We start from the raw sequence: 23,690 nt of genomic DNA, 5'->3' as shown, positions 1-23,690 counted from the left end.
CAAGTAGATGTCATCAGAGGCTTTAGAAAAGAACATGAAGATTTTATCCCAAAACAGATTCTTCCATGTTAAGCATTGAGACATTTCTGAAAAACATGTGACAGAAAATTAGGAAATGGTATCATCGTTACCCTTTCTTCGTTATCTGGGAAATGATTTGTCCTACTCACCTGACAATGTCATGGAAATAAAGCCACTGGCCAAAGTTCACATGTGCAGTTAGAGAAGAAAAATGTGCTGTTTGGAGGGCACATTAAGAGGAGTAGAAGCCATGCTCTGAATAGAAATAGGCACTACATAGAAATAGACTCCAGCTTTCCACGCTGAACTGACTTGGCCACTGTATATATTCATTAGCATTGGCCATCGTAATGAGGGCTCCCAGTGTAAATACAGCAGGGATAGTTTTGGTCTTCAGTCAGATCAGACTGGAAAACCTTAGCTGTTATGCCTGGGCTTTTTCTTGAGTCTCTAGACGAATAAAAAGAAAGACATCTTATTTACAGTGTGATTTTACACTACTGGAATTACCTTTGTCTGAAAACAACCTTTTTTGGTTGCATAAGCATAGACTAAGTGTACTTTCTGAACTCTGTTTAGCCTGTGTCTTCCTTAGCTGCCTGAAGAATTCATCATATGCCCTGTAGTCACAGAAATCTTATACATTTTAAGCTCAAACTGTTGTAGGACAGCTCTTTGATAAGCCTTGGTCACATAGACTCGAGAATCATTTTCAGAGCTGAGACTTTAATCATGACAGCCACGTAATTGGGGAAATTGTCTATGCATTGAATCTTTTGATTAAAAGGTCTTTACCGCAACATTCTTCCGTTGGTTTTATGGATTAACATGGTGTCATCTTTCATTAAATACTTTTTCAAAAATATATAGTTATAATGTTTTCATATGTATATATGTATATACATGTATATATATAGAAGTGTGGGTATATATGTGTGTATATATATGCACATATACACGTATATTTTATATATATATATATATATACACACACACACATACACACACACATATATATATATATATCCCTGAACTTATGCCAGTCTCACAAACTAAAAGCAGACATTTTAGCATTCCATGAGCCCTTAAGTAGATTTTATCTGAGGTGAAGAAAAAATGAGAATTCTTGAAAGCGGTTCAAGTGCATCCAAGAAAAAACTAAGATGACAGTATGAAGCAAACAGTTTTAATTACTGAAGTGAGAATTTAAAAGACTTTAAAAAAATAGCTTGTTTTAATTAACTGTTTTGTTCCTAGAGACTCTCCAGGGCTCCAGAGCATCAACTTTAAGTACTTATGTCATTCCCAGGACTTCATGTGAGTTATACTTAACCCAAGGTTAAGCCTCTATACTTATGTTTATGAGGTTCTGAAAAGGGTACTGGGGTTCCTGGCATTGTTAGGTTGCTCTCAGAGACTTATCAAAAGTGATTAATTTAACCAGGCAGTAGCATAGCATTCTTAAAATGACAAAATCAGGCAGTCACTGTTTTGGAACTTGATAGATTGTACGTTGTGCCACTTGGTCAAAAGAATTTCAGTCTTAACACTTCAGAATCAGTTTCTGAAAGAACATGGAGAGTAGGAATATTTTTTATTATTATTAAATGCTTGTCGCTCTACCTAGACCAGTGAATATTGCAAAAAAAAAAAAGATCTCTGTAAAAAGGACTACTCTTCCTCTTGACACTTTAAATGATATTATCTGCTTCTCTTGCAATATGAAGCAGGTATAGTGTACAGAATACAGTTCACATCATTTTGCAAGTGCTTAGAGATGACCATGTGATAATTGCTCTGGAACTGCACAGTTGCAGCTGAGAGGAAAATGAAAACGTGAAAGCAAAGCTGCACAGAGCGCATCAGGTCATGACCCACAGATGAGTAAGTCATTTGTTCACAGATTTTGACCCAAATGAAATCTTTCAAGTGAAGTTTTCCCAGAAGACAATGCAGATGTTCCTTCCACTACCTTCTCTCCATTTGCTACTGCCGACATAAAAGAGGAAAGAGGATGGGGGAGAAAGGGTGTGATGGCATTTCTGTTGCTTCTTCTGTTCAGGCCTGGCCAACTGACTTCTTCATGCTCTTTGCAGAAAGATATCTGGCAGGTTGTTCGGATCTTTTCACATCTATGTTTTTTTCTTCTTCTTGTGCTGCACCTTCTCCTTTTATTCAGCTGCAGGAATCCAGAAACACTACAAATTTGGTATCTCTCCAACAAGGACAGTAGGCAACAAGAAGAGTGGGCTGGAGAAAGAACCTGAATCCTACCATTCTGAAAGGGGGCAAAAGCACACTCAGCTGTGAAAAGAATTAAAAAGAATCAATTGTAGGCATTTTATGATAAGATTATTCTACCTGCCAGATACTCTCTACCACTAGAATGGATGGGAGCAGTTCAGGCTGCAGTCTTGTGAGCAGCCTTCTTTTCTTCTATCACCCTAAAAATCTACTGCAAATGGTCCAGCCTTCTCACCTAGAGATGATGCTGACTGCGTGGAGTGGGGCAGTGTTTCTTGGAAAGGAGAGAGCAGCAGCACAGACCAGTTTCATCAAACAGGAAATTGGTTTTTGCTGGTTTTGTTGGTGTTTTGGTGAAAACAGAAATCAGGACTCTCCACAGAAATGGGAACCTCCTCAGGCTGAAACCCTTGGGTTTAATTTGTTACCATGCAAAACAAAGCCAGACTAGCAACTTAGAGTTCCAGTGCAGATGTTTAAGTAGGGATCACATCTGTAGGTTATTTGAACATTATTTTTCCCCAAGCCTGAAATTTATTAAACGCGAAGTGTTTTCCTTTGGTATTTTGCTCCATAAAAATGTAGTGAATGATCTTTTAGTAGGAGGGAAAAAAAGGTGAGGAAGATTAGTTTTGCAGAAATGTGTGTAATATAAAGCCTATTCATAGTTAATGATATAGTCTAGTTACAGTTTGAACCTGGCAGGTTCGAAACAAAAGCCAATGCCACTGTGCACCAATATGGAGTCTTTCATTAGTGTAAACTATGGAGGAACTGTCCATCTGTGTAGGTGTATGCAGCTGCATTGATTTTATGCAGAGCTGTACTCTATTGTAACAGCTTAAGGTCTGGCTCCTTCTCCTGGCCATTAGGCAAATCTGCTGTTTTTTTCCATGAGAACAGAAGAAACCTTCTGAGGATAGCTAAGAAATAAATGTGTCTAAGACCTATAAAGTTCAGACAAAGGGTGTTCCCTTCTAAATGCCACAGTTAACACCCGTGCATTTGCATCTCTGTGTAACATATAGTTTGTTTCTCGAAGAAGAATGCTAGAAGATAAACTACAACAACTTTCTTGCATTCTGGCTGTTACTTCTGCATGTTTTTTTCCAGAGCTCATTGTTACTCATTTCAGTATATGTGTTGATTAGGACTTCATAGGGTGGCCCAAAGTATAGCATTTCTATTGCTATTGTCAGGCTTTCCTCCAGCTCCAGATTTTTTAGCTTTGTGACAGCAGAGTGCTTACAATGTTCCAGGTATAGTCACTCAAAAAAACCATGATCTGGAAACATACACAGATGGCATGAAAAATTACGAAGAGAGAGATACAGGAAACATCAGTGTTCTACTGGGACACAGCAACATCGACATGTACACAGGATTAAGACACCCTACTGAGTCTCATTAACTTAAAGGCATGTATTTATATTTTGAGTTTTATCTCTGTATAAAACCACTGTAGCTTGGGAGGAATACGTAGCTGGCCTCTTACTGTATTTTCTCTTCCTGTCCCTCTCTTCATGCTAATTTTTGCCCTGTGAAGTCTACGTAGGACCAGAATTCCCGTAGTACCTTTAAAGCAGCTGCTAAGTAGTTTGAAAGTTTTGCATCTTCTTGACCTCTGTGGCACAGAAATACCTTAGAGGTCAAGACAATAGATATGGAAAAGTGTTTTGCCTGCAGGAATATGAAGTGCTGCAAAAAATCCTCTTCCAGTGTAACTGGAAATTTGACCAAGAGCTACTGTACCAGGTTCAGACCCTGAAGCATCTTCTGCCAGTGTCTCTTTAACATAACAGCAGCTGAAGCTATTTACGTTCATCTCTACCTTTTTCAGTACATATCGATGCCACTTTTTTTCAGTGCCCATCCACCATAGCAGCTATCCTAGCCTAGGCGCCAGAAGGATTTGCACAGAAGCAGTGCTAAGCTCTGCTGTCTTCTCAGAGCAGAACTTGTGAGGACATCAGTGCAACCAAGAAATAAAGCCTGTTCTGACAGCTCCTGGGATTTACTGCTGTCTTCAGTCTCCTGGTATCTCTTCATCAGCAATTCTTCAGCAGGTGTCTAGACCTTCTCCACTAGATCAGAGGCAAGAAGGCATTCTGAAAGGATGTGTGAAGCCCCTTGTTGTCTTCTTCCTTCCCATCTTCTCTTTGACACTCTGTCCCGCAAGATGCAGGGGATGGATTACAGCTGTTACTTGTCTGCAGTTTTTTTGCCCCTGAGGCTGAAGCACAGGCAATTGTTAAAGTTAATGAGTTAAAGGTATGTGAATATGTCTGTCAGACACTTTGCAAAGTTGTCTGTCAGATCTTAAAATTCACCTTTAGTGATACTATAGACTGATTTATTGTCCTTGCTTTTGGGGTTCATTTTAGGGAGGCCTCCTATGTTGAAATAGAAAATTCAATGCCCCGTACATTCCTAGATCAGAGAATCGTTTGACACTTGCATCCCTCACTGGTTCGCAGTCTACAAAAGTGCAAAAAATTAGTGCAGAGATGTTTGGTTCTAATTCAGGGAAAATAGCAGGATATTTTGGGGCAGCACCGGTTATTCTGTAAGACCAACTAATTGGAATCAAATGAAGTCTAGAAATAGACTTTCCAGCTAAAATTCAATGGCTGAATAATTGGAAGTCCTAGTAGATTTATTAAGCAATGACTTAATCTTATTGCTGTTTACAGGCGTTTTTCTTCAGGCCACAGTTAAGAATGTTCTCACCTTTTTAGTCTCCATCTCTGCAGGTATAAATGCCTGGTTGGTTTGTGGCAGAAGAGCTCAAAAAATGTATGCCCATACATTTAGACAGAAAGGTAGAGCCAAAAGTCTGACACACCTTTTATATCCAGAAATATACAAAGAGCTCCCCTGTTATTTAGAAACAAAGTTTCTACTTCTTCAAGGCAGAAAAAATATTCTTGAGGCTGAGAGGCAGCCTACATGGAGAAGTAGAGTGAAGAACATTGTCTTAATTTCGTGGACAGAGAGACTGAGCATGAGACAATTCTTGAAAAAAATCTTACTCTGCTGTTTCCCTGATCCCTTTTTGGCAGCAGCAGCAGGTTATTTCATTCTTGCTTAAAAAACTGAACTTAAGTAAGGCCTCTGGATGTCACAGGTTGCTATTTTAGCATGTTTGGTCAACACTGGCAGCGAGAAGGCGTCTTTTACAAACACATTAAGGCCCCAGCCAGGGATTCCTGTTGTAGGTAGGAACTCCTGCGTTGTAGAGGGCAGGGGGCAGGACTCGGTTAGAGGTGCCTAGTGGGGGGACGCGAAGGTGTTGTTCAGCGTTTTCATGGCAGCCCTCCACGGAGAGGTGTGTTGTTAGACCAAGGACTGAGGCTGTGTCTTTGGTTTTGGTCCTGAAACACAGTCTGAAGGCCTTAAAGAGCGCTGTTGGCAGGGAACGGGATGGCGTGCTTAAAGCAGGTTTCTTCACTTTAAATCTGAGGTGACCCTTTTTGCTTCCGGTGGGCAGTGCAGCAAGAGTCAACGTCGTTCTTGAGGAAGGACTTCCTATCTGTCCTAAAAAGAAGCTAGAGAGACAAGGGAGAATGGGGGAAAGGAAATGAGAAAGAGTCACATCTCAGAAATGTTTTCTGAGCAAGCAGCAGTTAATTCTGACCGTACTGATCAAGTTGTTCTGTCAGCTCTCTTTCTTTCCATAAACGAGATTTTATTTTGATTTACATCGTTTAGATCATTTTAAAAGAATTCAGGGGGTTCTGTCAGATTCCATAAGAATTTTGCCTGAAGAATGGAGAATGGCAATTATGGTATTATTCACAGTAAATCATGGGTATCTGTAACGATTCCAGGAATTAAGTAGAAAGTGTAAGATCAAGATTACAGGGATATATTGAGCTCCAAACAGGAATAGCTGCTCCAGTTTCACAATATGTGAAAAAAAATATTGGCAAAACCACCATTTTTTATTTTCTGATTGTTGGCCTGAACCACTACATGTGCTTCAGGCCTCCTAAGTTAACCAAAAATTGTCTGACTCTCACCCTAGGCTGCTAAGTAAATAAACATGGAAATAGTAGCATATGTTCTCCATCTGCACAGTCATGCACTATCTTTACTGCTCAGAAATGTTATTTAATAGAACTGTAATCACTGTTGTTGAAAAGTATATTTAAATGATAAAAATAAAAGATGTAGAAAAGAGGCCAAATTTGGCACTTAATGCAGTAGTGACAGTTTATAGAGGGTCTGGCAGAAAGGGCTTCACTTTCCTGTTTATAATAGCTTTTACTTGCTACATTCCCCATCTGTGATTCAGCAACTGGAACTATTCTGATCTGCAAAGAAAGGAGACAGAAGTAGGGGGTCTATTTCTTTTCTTTTCTTTTTTCTTTTTTCTTTTTTTTTTTTTTTTTTTTTGTCTTAATCATGTGCACCAGTCACTGCTGGGAGTGAGTGGCGGAGGAGACAGAAGAAAGGGAATATATCCCATGGGACTAGTAAAACAATCCAGAACTGTGCCAGGTTCTGTTAACATTTTGACAGAGAACAAATATGCAATCTTTCCGTGAATGAGGAGGAGAAAATCTGAGGATATGGAGTCTGAGTCCTCATGGATTCCTCGTATGACTTCCTGCTCCCTTAAAAAGCAGTTGTTCCAATAGTTTGATCAGAGAGTCAATTTTATTTTAACACTTCTACCTACAAGTGCTAAGAATTAATTGCATGCAAAAGTGTCAGTTGTTTAGTAGGTGAACACGGTGGAAAGGGATCTTGGACAACCAGGGATATTTTTGTCATTGCAGAAACATATGCTGTGGAGCTTAGTGTGCAGTGTTGTTGAATTTTAAACCTCCATCTTACATTTTAGTGAACACCTGCCTCTCTGAAATCCCAGCAGAAGGTGGTCTGTTTTCTCCTTTTGACATGAGACTCTTACTCACTGCTTCTGGAAGAAGTAGTTGTGCTGAGCAAGCTGTGGTGATTTCAGGGTATCCCAAGAGTCACCAGCAGTGGGCTAGGTTCTCAGTTCTGTCCTGCTTCCTCTGGGTGAAGACTTCAGGGGCTAGTTCTTGCTATCCTCTGGTTTGTGCTGAAGTTAACACAGATAAGTAAGCAGCATATTATACAAACCAGGTAGGATTTTTTTTTCACGGTTTTGAAGTTTCTGAGCACTCTCACTTTCTCAGGATTTGACCTGGGGATTATATTGGCCCATTGAGCATCTATTAACTGCTCATTAGTCTACTCTGTTACAAAGTTGATGAACTGATAGATTGATTGGTAAAATGAAGGGTAATGGAAAAGTAATGAAGAGTATGGAGTGGCTTTGCTCCATGTATTTGATCTATATTCTCTCTGCAAAAGCTTCTTTCTCTTGGCCTTCACTTTTCATTCCTGACCCAGAACCCTTTTCATCAGCAAAAATAAAGAGCAAAATTATTTGATACATTGTACAATGGTTAGACCAGACCTGGAAAAAAAATGGACTTTCAGTGCCTTTAAACTAGACAAAAATTAAATCCTTCAAGATAGATATTTGCTCATCTGTGCATAGCAGAAATTAAACAAATGAGGTTTTTATGGACTTTGCTTTGCTTCAACCTGTTTGGATTTTTATAGTCTTGTGAGAGCAAAAGTGTAACTTCTATCTATGGCAGGGTAGTGATATCCCTTTTCAGTGCTTAGGTATTTAAATTGCAGGAAGCAATCCAGAGATCCAGGGCACTTAGAACGGGATTATTTATAGTACCATATGCTGTCACGCCAGCAAAGACTCAAGGTTTACTGAGGAATGCATATCTGTGATTATGTGAAGACTATGTCCAGAGAAGCCTGCTGTATAATATTTCTACTCTGAGAAGAGTACTCAGAACTGCTTTTGTTTCCTCTGTTAAGTAAGAGCCTTATTGTCAGCAAAGTTTTGGACATAAAAGCCCTGCACATAAATAAATACATAATAAGTAATCTCCATTTGCACAGTAAACTTTACACAATTAACTAACTCAGTTCCCCAGCAAGACCTTTAAGCGCTCTTGGAATTCACTGTTAGCATGGTATAAGAATGTGTAACAAAAACATAGGGGCAAAAGGACATAAATCAGTATCTAAGCTCTAATGTAAATATGAACAGTGGGGTTGGCTGGACCTCAGCAGGCATGAGCAGATGTTCACAATAAATAGGTCCAGTTTTACCTTGGGAATTCTCTCCAAATGCATCGCCAAGTCTGGATTTGATGTCTATGCAAACAGCAAACCTGTAAGCACTGTTTAAAGTGCCACTGAGAATGCAACCCAAAGACCTTCATTTTAACATATGTTAAATGACAGAACGTCATTTCTGTATGGAGTTAACTGATGAAGTTCCTCTAGCTTCACCATTGGGCTTGGAGTTTCATCCCCTCAGTAAATCATGTTAGTGTGGCTTAGTTTACTAAGCGCAGGCTTTAACATCACGGCTCCCTTGAGACTGCCTCTGTTCAGGTTATGTCACACTCCACTGACTGTTACACACTTTGCACTGCTGAATGCATGTGTAGAAACTATGGTGTTACATCAAAACATTATAGTGTTCCTGGCTGGAAATGCTTACCCCTTTAGCTGATGTAGCATTTCTAAAACCAACTGAAACTAATGCTTCTGCTTTGAGAACAAGTGAAATGGAACTTTGTGCAAAATTACACAAGTTGCACAAGTTGTCAGAACATAACATGAGGCCTGGTAGCTTGAATGAAGCATGGATAGGCTTGTTTTCAAAGATAACTTACAAGGCAATGTCTAGAACCAGGATTAATAGTCTTAAGAGGAACTGAGTTTTAACTACATGTTTGTAAAATATTTTAAAATGCTTTTAAAAGCCCTTCTTGCTCTTCTGTTGTTCAAGTGTGAATGTGCTTAAGGAACTCACCATGTTTTTAAGTATATGATAATTGTTCTAATTTTTTTAAAAAATACTAAAAACTGGGCATGAATGGATTTTCTATGTCTTCTCAGTAGTGCTACTATTACCAGGGAAGATGTTTGCGGGCAGAAACATTGCTTTGCAGTAATCCTATCTAAATGCGCAGGCCCCAAGCCTACCCTGGGAATGCTCAGCACACTTGTGGCTCAGTGCCAGACCTCCCTATGGAGGAACAGCCTTGTAGGAACCATAACTCTTACCAGCTGTAATAGCTCTTGGAGTTGTTATATTTTTTAGCAGGCAGATTGTTCATACTCTGTGTATGCCTAGGGGTACCAAGAAGAGATGCTCATGTTGGGGACTGCTTCTCCTTTCAGGCAACTTTCCAGTCCTTTTGCCTATGAAAGAGAATCCAAGATTCTCATATTTATTGTGAGCATGTTATTTCTGCTGAAAGTTTGTTATGACTATTTGAAGTGCTCAAAGAAAAATACCGTCTAGAGCTAGATCTTTCCAAAGCTTTAATCCAAATGCTGCAGCCCCCTGTGTAGTGGAATATCACAGTCTTGGTGTCTGTAAACTTAGCAGAAAGAATTGGGTGAACCTGTCTCTTCCTTCCTTCTCATGAATAGAAGTGGCTAAACTTCTGGCTTCGTTCAGCCTACCCTCAGCAAGGAGAGGAAATATAGCTTGTTAAATTGCTAATCATGTCCGTGTGAGAAGAGATTCTTAAGGAAAACTGATACGGACCAGACAGATGAGCAGGTTCCTTACTGTCTGAAATCAATGCAGAGCACGTACTGGGGATAACAGGAAGTATTAAAGAATCAGAGAATATGCTGAGATTTAGCAGAAATCCTTCTCTGATCCCTACATTTAAAGACAAGCTCAAGGTTTTCCTTTTCAGTCTTTGTAAAAGTCACACATGTCAAGTGTTTAACCAAAACCACTTCCTTGTGTTTTTCTCATAATCCTGGCATGCTCCTGGCTCGTATTTCCCTTCTGGCACCATACATGTCACACACTGTAGAAAGGTAGATCACAGTATCTGACAAAGGTTTAAGTTTTTTCCCTTTGGCTTTCCAACAGCATTTCAAGGGCATGAAGTGCCAGTTCAGACAAACCTACCTTCAAGATTAAACAAACAACTCCCCAGATAACTTAAATGTGACAAAGAAAATCTGCAACTGCTGGAGGCAAGGCAGAGACTCATGATAAGTCTTTGTGAAGCAGGCTTAAGTGTCTTCTTGTGCAGGTCCAGTGAGGTCTATTTCAGTTGCCAGGCTTGTGTGCTTTTCTGCTGGCAAAAGCTAAGTGTTTTTTTGGCTTGTGGACTTCAGGGAAAAAAAAAGTCTGTTTCATGGTTTAGTTTAATAGAATAGACCTGAAAATTACAATTTCTTTGGGACATGAGTGCCCTAATGTTGCTGAATACAATGGTTACAAAAGCAGTCAAGAAGTAGCACTGTGAGATGCACAGAGAAGGCAGGAGATTGGGGAGTTTCGTGTAATCCAGGCTCCCACCTTAGCAAGTTCTTCCTTTGCAGAGGCCGCTCGCAAATGAGATGTGCAGCAGGAACAGAGCAGCTTCTGGAGGAAGAAGGGAGGACTGGGTAGTAGAACCTGCTACTGCTGTAGGACATCCCAAACCTTCCCTCTGCTGCAGCAGGATGTGGGGGAGCATCAGGCAGGCACTGGCTGTTCAGTCTGCAATGGGGACCTCAATTTCCTCCTGTGTTGGTGGAATTGCAGCCTTAGGCACCTATTCCTTTGTTTTCCAGCTCGCATTAACACCATACACGACTCCTGTAAAGCATATTTTGACAGTCCTTTGTGGTTCAGAATACAGCCCCTGGTTCCCATTTCTCCTCCTAATAGTGAGTGTGCCTAGGCCTGTGGCAAATCTAATCACATACGACTTTGTCATGGGGAGAGATGTAGATATCAATGTGGAAAAATCTAGCACATGGTAATGTACTTAACTTCTTTGTACTCACTTCCTCCTGAAGGCTGTGGCTTCTATTTAGTAAAATAACTAAGCTTAATATATAGTCAGACCCATCCATGATGCCCTATTTAAAACATGAATGATGGCCAAGCAGAGCAGATCAAATAAGTACGACTACCACAGCACTTGCTTCAGATACATGAAGGTCAGGGTGACGTCTGTTCTAATTTCCATATTTATTTTGGTGTTCCAAGGCACAAGGAGAATCTTAGATTAAGTAAAGCAGAGAAATAGCCTACACCCTCAGTCTGTAGTTCTTCTCCTCCAAAGGGATAAACATAAACAAGTTAACCTGAGGTTTTGGTTGTTTTCATCTTTTGGCCTGTAATTTGAAGTGCTTCTGGGCACGCACAAGGCTCTTCCTACAACTGCCAGTGAACGAATGAAAACATGAAACCATGTGTGCCAGACCAAAGCTGCATGTAAACAAAAATCTCACGTCTGTCTGTGTTCAGTAACACAAACTGAGGAAGCAGGCAAAGAGTGGGACACAAATATCCAGTGATCATTGTTTATTGTTTTTGTGACCTATAAATTGCATCATTTTTAATAAACACCAGGAAACCAAAATAAGAGTTGGATATTCAGTGTATACTCTGTCTCTGGGACAGATTCACCACTTCACTATGCTGAATGCACATCAATGTTGTCGGTGACATAAAAGTAATTACAGTAGCATAAAACCAGCTTAACTCAGTGGAAAATTAGGCTTTGCTTCCTCCTTTAGGAAATCAGGGGATTGAGTTAATCAAGACCTTTTATGTATTTGTGATTTGCTTCAAAATATCATTTTGTTTAGGTTTTTCATATATGAGAATATGTGTGAATTGAGAATGTGTAAATGAAAATGAAAATTATAGACAACAGTCAGCACAATAGCTGAGCACAGATCACGTTCATGCAAGAAAGAGCAGGATAGTGCCTAGCAGATTCCTGTCATATCCTGCAACAGATAAACCTTTAATCGGATCCTTCGTTAGCATCAAGTGTGGAAGGAAAAGCTCATGCCAGAGATTACTTACAAATGTAGTTAGTGAGAGAAATTATGCATTGAAAAAAATACAAAATCCCTCAAATTAATCTTTAAAATACATGGAGTTTGAGTCTCCTCTCTCTTACATTGGGATAAGTCAAGAATAATTTCATTTCAGTGACTGAGTTACACTAGTGTAATTGGAGAAGAAATTAAGCTTGTCTGCTCTCCCAGGAGTTTAGAAGATTTACATTTTTAAGGAAGAATAATTTATCCTTAAAATTTGTACTCATACATTCAGAGGAATAATTTTGACCCCATGTTACAGAGTAAAGATCTTTGATACCTGATCTCTACCTATTTAAATCCAGACTGGAGTTTATATGCTACCCTATGTGTTCAGTATCAGTTGGCTTAAGTTTGATGCTGATTTTATTATTCACCGTTTTAAAAAAGGTAAACTGCATAAAACATGTTTAATGTTCAGTGAAATCTCTGAAACATACCTTGTTTTATGTTGTCACTTTTACAACATTAAATTCTTATTGATTAGATTAAGTAAGTCATTTTTGTAGGCAGTAAGAGCAGAAGAATTCTTACTGAATTGTAAAGCCTGTCTTTTGATTTTTTGCAGACCTTCTTAACTATTTGTGTCTGTTTTTCAGCCTCACGCCATGTCTTAACATATATTTATATTGTCGTGTATATGCCTTGACTGAAACGTTTTTATGCATGTCCTGTGGGTTTTTGTTTCTAGCAAACCTGCATCACATATACTTCCTACTGATTTCTGTCCTACACACAACTTTGATTTTTTGAAAAAGAAAGTTTGAAAAAGAAGACTGTGTTCCACTGATAGGCTAAGAAGTCAACAACCCCTACCGTACTCACACACATATGTGATGTTATATTTTCTTAATATTTTCAAATAACTATAAACCCTAGGAGAGCATAACTGAGAAAGATAATGAAGGAGGCATGCTGAAATATATTATTTCATTCCCATTTCTCATGTGAAGGCTATTGCAGCGTCACTACCATAGACAGGAGAATCTGAACATGGATCACTGGACAATACCCACCCTTTTGTGAGGCAGGTTGTTGTTGATCACAACTACAGTGTGAGCCATCCTTGCATGCCTTAGAAGTTTAGGGCCTTTGCTCATCTGAGTTAGCATGATAACCTCTACTTCCAAATATCCTTTTGCTCTTGTAACAAGGAGGTAACCTTTGGCATAACTCTGTATTCATTATTCTTGTCTCAGGAGGGATATTACATTAAACAAAAAGTATTTTCTTGCTCGTCCCCATGCTTCCAGGGACATAACAATGCAGTTGACATATTGGCGATAGTTAATTCTTTTTCCTAAAAAGATCATATATGCAGATGTGTATATTTCACATGAGCGCCCTCTCCCTTTCTTTAAAGGCTGATACTGCTGAAATTGTTGCCCCATTTCTAAAATTTGTGGAGTTTTTTGTCATTCTTGACAGTGCTGGCTTGGTGCTTATTTACATTGGGGTTCATTCATACACCCTTTTGAGCCCTTTTCCACCATCAGAGTGCTGGGAAGGAGAATCATGCCTTGAAAAAATGCTTACATTGTTGTTACAAATTAGAACTGAAGAAGATGACCTTGCCCTGCTGTCATTATTGCAGGCATACAGGGCAAGTTGTGCTAGAACATTATAAAGATTTGGCACTGCCCGATTTGCAGAAGATACCACAGACAGAGAGACCTGTATGATCAGTCAAGCACGGGGCCACTCTCCAGATGCAATTTCCCTCACAAGCTGTCTCTCCTGCCTCTGATGTGTCCTTGTGGGTAGACTTGGGCCATGCTCTAGCGCTGGCTGGAGCAGGGGAGAACAGGTCTGCAGACTAGGTGGATCAGGTACTGACTGGGCCAAGAGTGTCCACATCAGACAGCCTGAATTTAGCTCTTATGCAGCATACTGTGAACAGTTTTAACCTAAACTGTGGCCAGACTAACCACTGTGACTGTGACGAAAATGCAGAGGTCAGTGTGCTTATGCCTTCTTAAGCAGTCTCTAAGCCTCACAGGACAGACTATGTGACCTTAGACACTCTGCAAGCAAGCTTTGTCTTGTGGAAAAGTTGAGCAGAGCTCATGTGGAGGCTGGTAGCTGAGTAAGTCCAGGGAAAGTTTGTGAGCAGTGAGCAGTTCAGATGCTGAGGCTTGGAGAAAATTCTGTATAAATAGTCAACTTTTTAAAAAGGTAGTGACAAGCACTTCAAGTATACAAAATTTGAGGACATTTGGGGAAACTAGTCTTCAGGGATGAGGTATGTTAGTAACTGTTTTAACACTGTTATTGGGGTAGAGGGGTAGTGTAGTGGTTATCATCACATCTGCTTTACACACTGAAGGTCCTGGATTCAAGTCCCAGTGGAACCAGCACCAGGAAATCTTTGGGAGGTTGGACTACGTGATCTGCAGAGGTCCCTTCCAACCTTACTGATTCTGTGATTTACCTCCTTCTGATTCAGTGGAAAGAATTAATTGTAAATACTTATCAGAAAGAACAGTCTCCAGGGCAGACTGATAGAAAGCCATAAGCAAATATTTGAGTTTGCTTCTAGAAACACCCAGGTTATAGAACAGGTGACCATTTTTATCCCATAGTTTTCAAAATAGTGTTAAAATAGCTATTGCTTCATCTAAAGTGGTGTTTCCATGACAGAAAGAAGTTAGGCTGGGTTTTTGTTTTGTTTTCTTTTAATTAAATACGTTTTTTAGATACCATATTGTTTTATACACCAGACACAGAACACATAGGACTGATTTCTCTATTACATGTAGGGTGTCTTTGTCACACAACGGAACTAAGATCCCCTGCAAGACTTACTTTTCTCACTCTTTCCTGTGTCCTTTTGGATGCATGTGATCACTTCCTGCTGGATGCAGATTAGTTTTAACACAGATGTTGCAGAGACTTCCACAAAGTGCCAGAAGGAAACACTTCAGAAACAGGGTAACACCAGGGATATTTTAGCTTTTCTGGAGGTGATCATCTGAATAATGAGGGAATGTTTCAGGGACACTTAACGTCTTCCAGAGGAGGAAAGATCTAGTAATAATCTGAATAGAATGTCTTGGAGGGGAAGAGTGGGTGAACCGTAGAAGAGGGTCTTCTTGCAAACACTTTTTCAAAATCCCAAAATAAGAATGAAAAATCCCCAGCTTTTCTGTCCATTTACCCATGAAATGCTTTGACTTGTAGTTATATTACTTAGGCATTTTGATTGTCTTTTTTAAAGGTACTTTAAATGCAGATATGTGAAATGTACAGCACCCCAAATTGCGTCTTAGTTGCTTGTTTCTTTGATTGCTTTGTTCAAAACAAAAATGCAATTTTTCCTGAAAATAGAATAAAAATATTATATCTGGAAACTATAGAAAAGGCAATGCTTTCTTGAAAAGAAAAATTGTCGACTGTTCACATAGATTCATTACACATAAGGTGTAATGCACTAAATTTGACTTACAAAATTCAAGTCTTCTTTGACAGATGGGGTGAAGAAAGGGTGGGATTTTTGGTTTGGGTTTTTTTTTTGTTGTTGCCAAGAAAGCAGAAATCTGTTTTTCATTAATAAGAAAGACCTGTGTCAGAGTGCTTTAACAGCTAGCTCATCAGACAAGAAGAATTGGTCCAAAGAAAAGACTGATATTGCCAGAGTCCCTGAACTCCAGGAATTATGACTCTAGCACTGCAGTAAGTGAGATTTGCTCCTAGAAAGAGAGCACATCTTCTTGCTTAAGGAAAAAGACACTGCAGGGCATTTGTGGTAGACTCAATCACCTTAGAGGTACAGAGTCAAACTCTCTGTCCTGTGCAGTTTTTTATAACATGCAAAGCTGCATCAAATGGTACAAAGTGACTGTATGGAGGAGAGGAGAGGAGAGGCTGCATAACAGTCTGCAAGAGAAGTTTTGGGCTTTGAGGAAGTTTGCAAACAACTAAATTAATGAAATGAGAGATTCCTTTTCCAACCTAGCTGAAGGTCTTAAGCTTGAAGTTACATTTTCCCTATGCTCCCTCTGTAAAACAGAGGCAAAGAGGAGAGGCAGTAGTTTCAAAGGCACACCCTGGATTTGTTCTGGTTTTCCGAGCTCCACAATTTCTCCAATCCCTCTCTCTCTGTCTCTCATGGCAGCAAGAGCTTGTCTGGCTTGGTCTGAACCTGACCATTCCTAAAATTGCCAAATTTATTTTTATCTACATTGTCTTGATCTGGGTCAAGGCCTGTCTCTTGTTAGCTATAAATAAGTAAATTAGGAATTTCAATTAGAAATGACCTGTGAAATTTGGTCAAGTTCCATCAAGAAGTCTGGTGGAACAAAGAACTGAATAATGGAATCTCCAGTCCCTGACCAAGGCTATAATCACTGGAGGATTTTTCATCTCTTATTAGTGCTGTTATTCATCCCTTCTTGCTTACATATTTCCCTGCCTCTGGAAACATATGTTAAATCTCTTTAAGCCTTGTGCAGCACATACACAGAGTTAAAATATTAAATGGTATCTAAATGACTGCACAAGCTTCTGGGAGCAATTGTTTTGATTAATTGTTTTATTGCTTGTGGTTTATGCATTATAGAAAGCGTAGTGTGTAAATCATAATATGTAGATCAAATGCAGTGGTTTTACTAGCTGGTTTTACTAAGAATTTGTATACATTAAGCTCGGATGTAATTTTGAATAGTTGTGTTTTATCTGAACTACTTTTATACTCTTAGCTCAAAATCTAGAATATTTTCATGAAATCATTGTAGGTTGTATCAATGAAAATACGGTGTGGGGGCTTTTCTGGAAAAAAATAAACCATGGACTTAATCCCAAATACCCAGAAGTCACTGGAGAGACCTTCACTAAGTTTAGGGGGCTTTAGCTCCAGTCTCTAAAAACTCTATAAGCACCTTGAGCAGAGAATGTTCCTGCCTCAAAAGGCATCAGCTATTTGAGGAAGAAAAACAAGAATGTAAAAAAAGTAAAGCAACACACGTGGAAAGTGTTGCTAGCTGTGAAATATGAATATCTTGACTTCTTCAACTCTTGGAAGATGAAGCTTGTTAAAAAAGAAATTCTATTTTTAATCAGAAAAGGAAATTGGTAGTGCAATCTATTTTTAGAAGAAATGTAATATTACTATCTTCTTTCTTGTTTTCTTTTACTCAACAGCTTGTCCACCAGGAACATACAAGCCTGAAGGTTCACCAGGTGGTGTTAGCACTTGCATCTCATGTCCCAATGAAAATCATACTTCTCCACCAGGAAGTACCTCCATTGAGGATTGTACATGCCAGGAGGGATATCATGCTGTAGGGCAAACCTGTGAAGGTAAGTTTTTCTATCCAGGAGCAGAAAAGTCCTGAAATGCATTGTACAGTGCTTGGACAATTATTTGGTTTTGCACTGGAGATATCAAGCTGCATGCAAGATTCTCAGTGTCTTTCCAAAACAACAAAAGTACCAAGATGCAAGCTGAGTTAGAAATGAAAATTGCTTGCCTTAAGTAGCCTAGTGCACTCCAACTGACATCATAACTCTGTTGCTTTTTAATTATTTAGTTGTTCACTGCCCTGAACTGAAGCCCCCTGAAAATGGCTACTTTGTCCAGAATGTCTGCAACAATTACTTTAATGCTGCCTGTGGAATCCGATGTAAAGCAGGATTTGATCTCGTGGGAAGCAGCATCCGGCTTTGTCAACCAAATGGCCAATGGTCTGGTTCAGAGGCTACGTGCAGAGGTATGAGTGTTGTGTGTTTGAAGAAGTAATTTTCAGTTGGGTTAGTTCTTCACAATGGATTACTTTGCTCATTAGCTACTTGTGCATGCAGATTTGACCCTGTTAGCCCCAAAAGGAAAGAAGGTTCCAAAGGTAAAATTCCACCATAATCATTCTGTTTTCCTCCTTCCTTTTTTTAGGAAAGAGGAAACATGTAAAATAGAAAATGTAGAGCAATATTTACTAGAGGTCACTCTTTTGCAAGCGAGTCTACACTGCCCTTTCTTAGGCCTCTCTCCACATAATTTCTATGAGGTTTGTATCTACATTATTGTAGAATCATAGAATCAGTAAGGTTGGAAGGGAGATCGTCTAGTCCAACCTCCCTGCTCAGCAGGGTCACCTAGAGCATGTCAGACAGAGTTGCATCCAGGCAGGCCTTGAAGATCTCCAGAGAAGGAGACTCCACAACCTCTCTGGGCAACCTGTTCCAGTGCCCCGTCACTCTCACAGGGAAGAAATTCCCCCTCACGATCAGGCGGAACTTTCTGTGCTTCAGTTTCTGCCCTTTGCCTCTTGTCCACAGAGTCAAATATATAGCAAGACCTTGTAGTGTGGATGTTTTAGAGTATCCATCAGGCTCTTGGCATAAATATGTACTGGGATTTGGCGACATTAAGCATGAAAGAATTCCATCCTACTTTTTACCTTTCCGGGGTTTGTTATGCAAAATTAAAGTAGGAAAGTTTGGGTATTGAGCATTGGCCTCAGAGGATTTTTGCTGGGGAGCAACTAGCAGCATGCTAGCAATTTTCTGTAAGGGAATGTCTGCTGGAAAAGAAATAAACAGAAGGGATGAAAGGAGGAAGACAAGGGAAAGAGCATCCTGAAAAGCTTTCTTTTCTTTCTGGAGCTCTTACAAGTACATTATTTTGCCTTTCTAACTCTTGCTTTTGCCTTGGATTGGGTTCCTGATGGTTTAGAGAGGGATCCTCATCTCTAGCCTGTTCTGCTTGTTGTGTCTTCAAAGAAGGGCCTGAAAAAATGAACAGCAGCTCTTCCGCTCCTCAGCCACAGATTGTAGTTCACCCTGTTTAACTCAAGTTGCATATGCTGCTCTGGAAAGCTAGTAGATAAGAAGCCATCAGCTCCTGCTGCAAATCTTGCCCGGGCCATGATTTCAGAGAAACAGGCAGGATACCCTTGAGATATTAGCATATTGTGCCATTACAGAAAACACTGTAGCCCATAGGAAAAAAAAAAAAAAAAAAAAAAAAAAAAAAAAAAAAAAAAAAAGGAAATCATGATGAGAACAATGAGATCTGAGCTAGAGATCTGTTCCTGAGGGCTTTCTTCCTTGTGTAGCAGCAGCAGTATTCTTGTGTTCACCCTTTGCTTGCATTTCAAGTCTCTGTTTCAGATAAATCATGGAGAACTTATTCTTCCTTTTTATTTTCTATTCCCCCTGAAAGAGGCAGGAAGGGGAAGTTTGCAATAAAAAATAAATTGCTGGACAGTTGCTTAAGGGAGAAAGAAGCTAGATTTAGACAGGTTCAGAAGACAAAACATAGTCTAAAAGTGTATACTACTTCAGGTAGACTGGGATACTGGGAGAAAACATATGTCTGTCAAAGCTTCTCTTACAAAATAGCCTCCAGCACAAGAAGTCTGGAGAAAGCTGCAGTCAAACACAAAGAAAGGGTCCTTCACCTTCCTTCCCTGTAGAAAGAAGTGGAAGATTCTAGTACTTGGAAGACTTTTTGAAAATTCTTCAGCCTGCTGGGTTTTGGTGCTTGGAAAAGCATCATGATCTTGCTTAAACAGGGAATTTATCTGAAAAGTGGAAGAAAATAAAATTCTGCCTTTGAGGTATTATCTTGGTGTAGTGTTAATTTCCTTTGAAGCACTGAGAGGATATCTTTTTATTTTTCTTCTGCCACTCTTCATCATGCTGAAGTCTTCCAATTAAAAAATAATTGTTATTAAAAAATCCTACCTTTGCATGTGCTGCATCTGCTATTCTGTATTCATCCCTGTAGACTATGAAAGGGAGCAAGATCAAAGGCACAGTTTATAGCTGTCTTGTTAATCCCAGGAGTATTTTGTCACATAAATTAGGAAGGGAAAGTGGAAGGATTTTAATCCCTCCATGCTGCTTTGGATTTTGACATTAAACACTCCTCAATTGCTCTGATAGCTGAAATCTGCAATGTTGTTGGAAAATGATTACTGCAGTCATCTCTTGCAATCAACTGTGATCCATGTAAAAAGCCCTACAAATTGTGTACTTAATCCAGAAAAACATACTAGGAGAAAACTCAAGAGCTGGCAGAACATACTGTTGTTGTTCTGATTTTTTTTAACTGACTTTGTGGAAATGTTTCTTGGTCATGGAAAATGCCAAACTGACAAGAGGATGATTCTGTGTCTAGGGCATGAGACCATGACCAAGATAACATGGGCTCAGTTCCAGATTTCTGCCAGAGCTGTACTGGAGGGAACTAGCATAAATTCTTAGATTCATCTTTAAAATGGGGGTGGTGGCATTGCCTGATTTCCTGGGTTTATGATGGTAGCTCCTTTAACTCCTGGGTTAATGATGGCTCAGGCATTTTGTGCACTTTATCTTTGCATTTGGTACACCCAGCCCTGCTTCCAGCTTCACAAGGAGTTTTGGCTGTACAGAGAATATGGGACTAGGAGGATCAAGCTATTCAGCTTTCTTTGAGTAAGCCTGGTGGAAAGACAGAAAAGGGGGAGACAAAAATGAAAAAAATCAGATCTAAATCAAGTTTTGGGTGGGCATTTTGTCCAGATCTGTTTTATCCCAAAACACAGTATCCATGATGGCTGAAAGAAATAGTATGTGTCCTTTTTAGCCACCAAAGATTTCTAAAAGAGTTCAGGAGATAGATCTTGCATGCTCTGGAGTCTCTGTTGCCCAAGCAGACCTTTACAGGCAATAGATTCAAGAAGGAAACCAAGAAGGAAAACAGAGCATTCTTCCCCTCTTGCATAAAACACTGACATTTTCCACTTCTTGGCCTAGCGATACAGCATGAATAGTAATATGTTACGGCCATATACTGGAGTCTGAAACACTGAGAAGGCAGGAGCACTACATGCTCTCCAGAAGAGAGGCCCTCTGCCATCTCTAAAGGCGCATAACAGAGCTCTTAATTCCACAATCATGCTCATAGAATTTGGTGGTTTGTCAAAGCTGTTTGCTCCTTTTACCACAGATTTGGTGTTAAAGGCCTCCACAGAAATCATTAGAGAGAAAGCCTATTCTCTTCTACACAAAATATGTGTGATTCAGCTGTAAAATATCTGTTTTGTTCACTGGATCACAGTTAAAGTACAATGGACTAGAAAGTTGCTTTTATTCTCAAAATGCCACTGACAAAATGGAAGTTTCAGTATGTTTGTTGCACTTCTAAATGCACTTTCTAGAGTATGCCTAAGTATAAGCCTGCATGAGTGGAACAATATTCTGCAATTGTGAACAAGAAACATCTGTAATACAAAAACATATCATGTGCATCTGAGTTGTTTTCTCTTTTCTTTCCTATCCAATATACCTAGGTTTTGCTGTAAATCTTTTTTCTTTCCACCTAGGTGCCTTTATAACTATTTCCAAAAAAAAGACTAGTTATTTGGTAAGGTTCTTTGAAACTTTTAGGGGCTTGCAGTTATCACCATTTGTTCAACTCAGCTTCGTTTGAAGGAGAGTTCACGGTGTCTGCACATGTATTAATTTGAGAGTCTCAAATCTCATCAGTATGCACAGTAAACAACTACAGGAAAGAAGAGAAAAAGTTGCCAAATATTGGCTTGCTGTGGAGCGCATTTGGAAAGAAGCTAGTGGTTCATCTCCTACCCAATGGCAGGGAGGGTGGGTTGGTTGGTGAAATCAACTTTCTAAATCACACTAGAGAAGTCATCCAGATCTCTGAAGTCATATACATCATTAGGGCTTGGCCCCTGCCTGCAAGGTCAGTAGAAGCTGTGGATAACAATCTCCAGAGACAGCAGTGTAGGGAACTGCAATCTTCCTGATTTTATTTTTGTGTGGTCACACTGTTTGTCCTTGTATGTCTGTCTCCTCCTAATAACTTTTGAAGATACTGAACACTATCAGCGAGCTTTAATTGAGAAAATGCATTTACACATTTGGTCTTGCTGTCATGCATATAGTATCTCGCTAGTCAGTAGATGGTTACAGCTTAGCTATTTGACACAGATGGATCCAAAGGCCTGGCACCGTATATTTAGCTCAGAGTCTAGTTGAGAGGATAGCAAGGGGACAAATGCTGGAACTGAGGGTACTGCCTGAAGAGGAAGAGAGCTGGAGGTAATGCAAAAGAAAAAGGCCAAGATATACATGCCAGAGGAGGTTAAGGTTATGACACTGCAACAAAAAACATAAATCTAGGCTTATTAGTGCCTTTGTTTGCTTGTTTTCGGTATCATTCAGCTGTTTGGGGACCAGTCTTAACTACAATATAGACTGTAGGTTATGATAAGTCACAGCATCAGGATTCAGTAAACAAAACAGGTGGACAATCCAAAGATCACACAGGCATGCCGCACTTCCTTTTCCCAGCACATACTCCTTCACATCATGTTGCTTGCAGTGTTTGTGAGACCCAGCAGGAGAGAGGCTTCTGCGCTCAGCAGCAGCTGGGACTGCACGTGCCAGAAGCCCCACACCTGAAGGGGTCTGTTTTGCCTCAGCAGCAACCTAAGCTCTTCCTTTTCTTCCCATATGGTCCTGTTGTGTATGACTGTCTTATGTTCTTCCTTCTTTCTCTCTCTCTCTCTCCCAGACACTGATGAATGTCCTGTGTTCTGCTGTGTATAGTCCTGCACCTGCCTGTGCCAGGAGTACTTGAAAAATGCTCCCAAGCACTGGCACACAGTTGTCTGCTCTATTCACCTGGCAAGCTTTGGGCTCATGCCAGCTTGCCAGTTAGTGGTCTCCCAAAAATTTCCCAGGCATAGCTGAGGAGTTAGAAACCCAAACTTGTACTGGAACTTAGATGAGTTGAAAACTGTGTGCCTAACATCATACATGCTTCGTAGGGCAGTGTTTCAGGAAAAAATAAGGCATCAGCCCTTTGAAAAAATTAGCTAGGCGGCCAAAACCCCTCTCAAATATACATAATCTAGCAGAACTAGTGTACGGGCTCATCCCTGCCTCGCTCCTGAAAGTCTGGGCAAACTTCTGTTATTCCCTGGGTTTTCAGGGCTGCAGAATGAACAGGTTTGTTTTTCCCATTTGCAGTTCGAACATGTCCCAAACTTCGGTCTCCTGAAAATGGACACATTAATTGTTCAACATCTGATATCTCCTATAAGACAGTGTGTTCCGTGGCCTGCAATGAGGGCTATGAACTAGAAGGAAACACCAAACTGACCTGCCAGGGAAACTCACAGTGGGATTCAAAGGAGCCAAAGTGTGTGGGTAGGTATCTAATCACATATTCATGTCTGAGTGTGGCCTTTACTGGCACGCTGTAATGTGTCAGTAGATGACTTTGATTGGACTTTGACTATTTGCACTATTTCACTCCAGGATTAAAAAGGAGGACTTTCATGAGGCAAGACTAAATTTCTAACTGTGTATGTGTGCTTTAATGATGAAAATAATTCCCAAGTATTAATGTATCAGGATAGTTCATTAAGAGATCCTAATCTTTCTTCTGTTGAAGTCTGTGAAAAAAACTTTAATTAACTTCAAAAGGAAAGGGACCCTGAAATCCACTGGAAGATTATAATTGGAAGATTTACTGTAATATCAGTCAAATT

The 23,690-nt window shown here is 39.8% G+C and overlaps 1 protein-coding gene across 1 annotated transcript in view; it reads left to right on the top strand.

Moving 5' to 3' along the window:
- Positions 1-23,690, top strand: part of SVEP1 (sushi, von Willebrand factor type A, EGF and pentraxin domain containing 1) — a 132,632-nt gene that overhangs the window by 30,660 nt on the left and 78,282 nt on the right. The window contains exons 4-6 of the mRNA XM_062599029.1: positions 17,332-17,490; positions 17,721-17,900; positions 23,167-23,346. Of these exons, the coding sequence (XP_062455013.1) occupies positions 17,332-17,490; positions 17,721-17,900; positions 23,167-23,346 (519 nt within the window). The remainder of the gene's footprint in view (positions 1-17,331; positions 17,491-17,720; positions 17,901-23,166; positions 23,347-23,690) is intronic.

The sequence above is a fragment of the Rhea pennata genome, chromosome Z, assembly GCF_028389875.1.
Source record: "Rhea pennata isolate bPtePen1 chromosome Z, bPtePen1.pri, whole genome shotgun sequence".
Lineage (NCBI taxonomy): Eukaryota > Metazoa > Chordata > Aves > Rheiformes > Rheidae > Rhea > Rhea pennata.
This window is presented reverse-complemented; position numbering and strand designations above follow the sequence as displayed.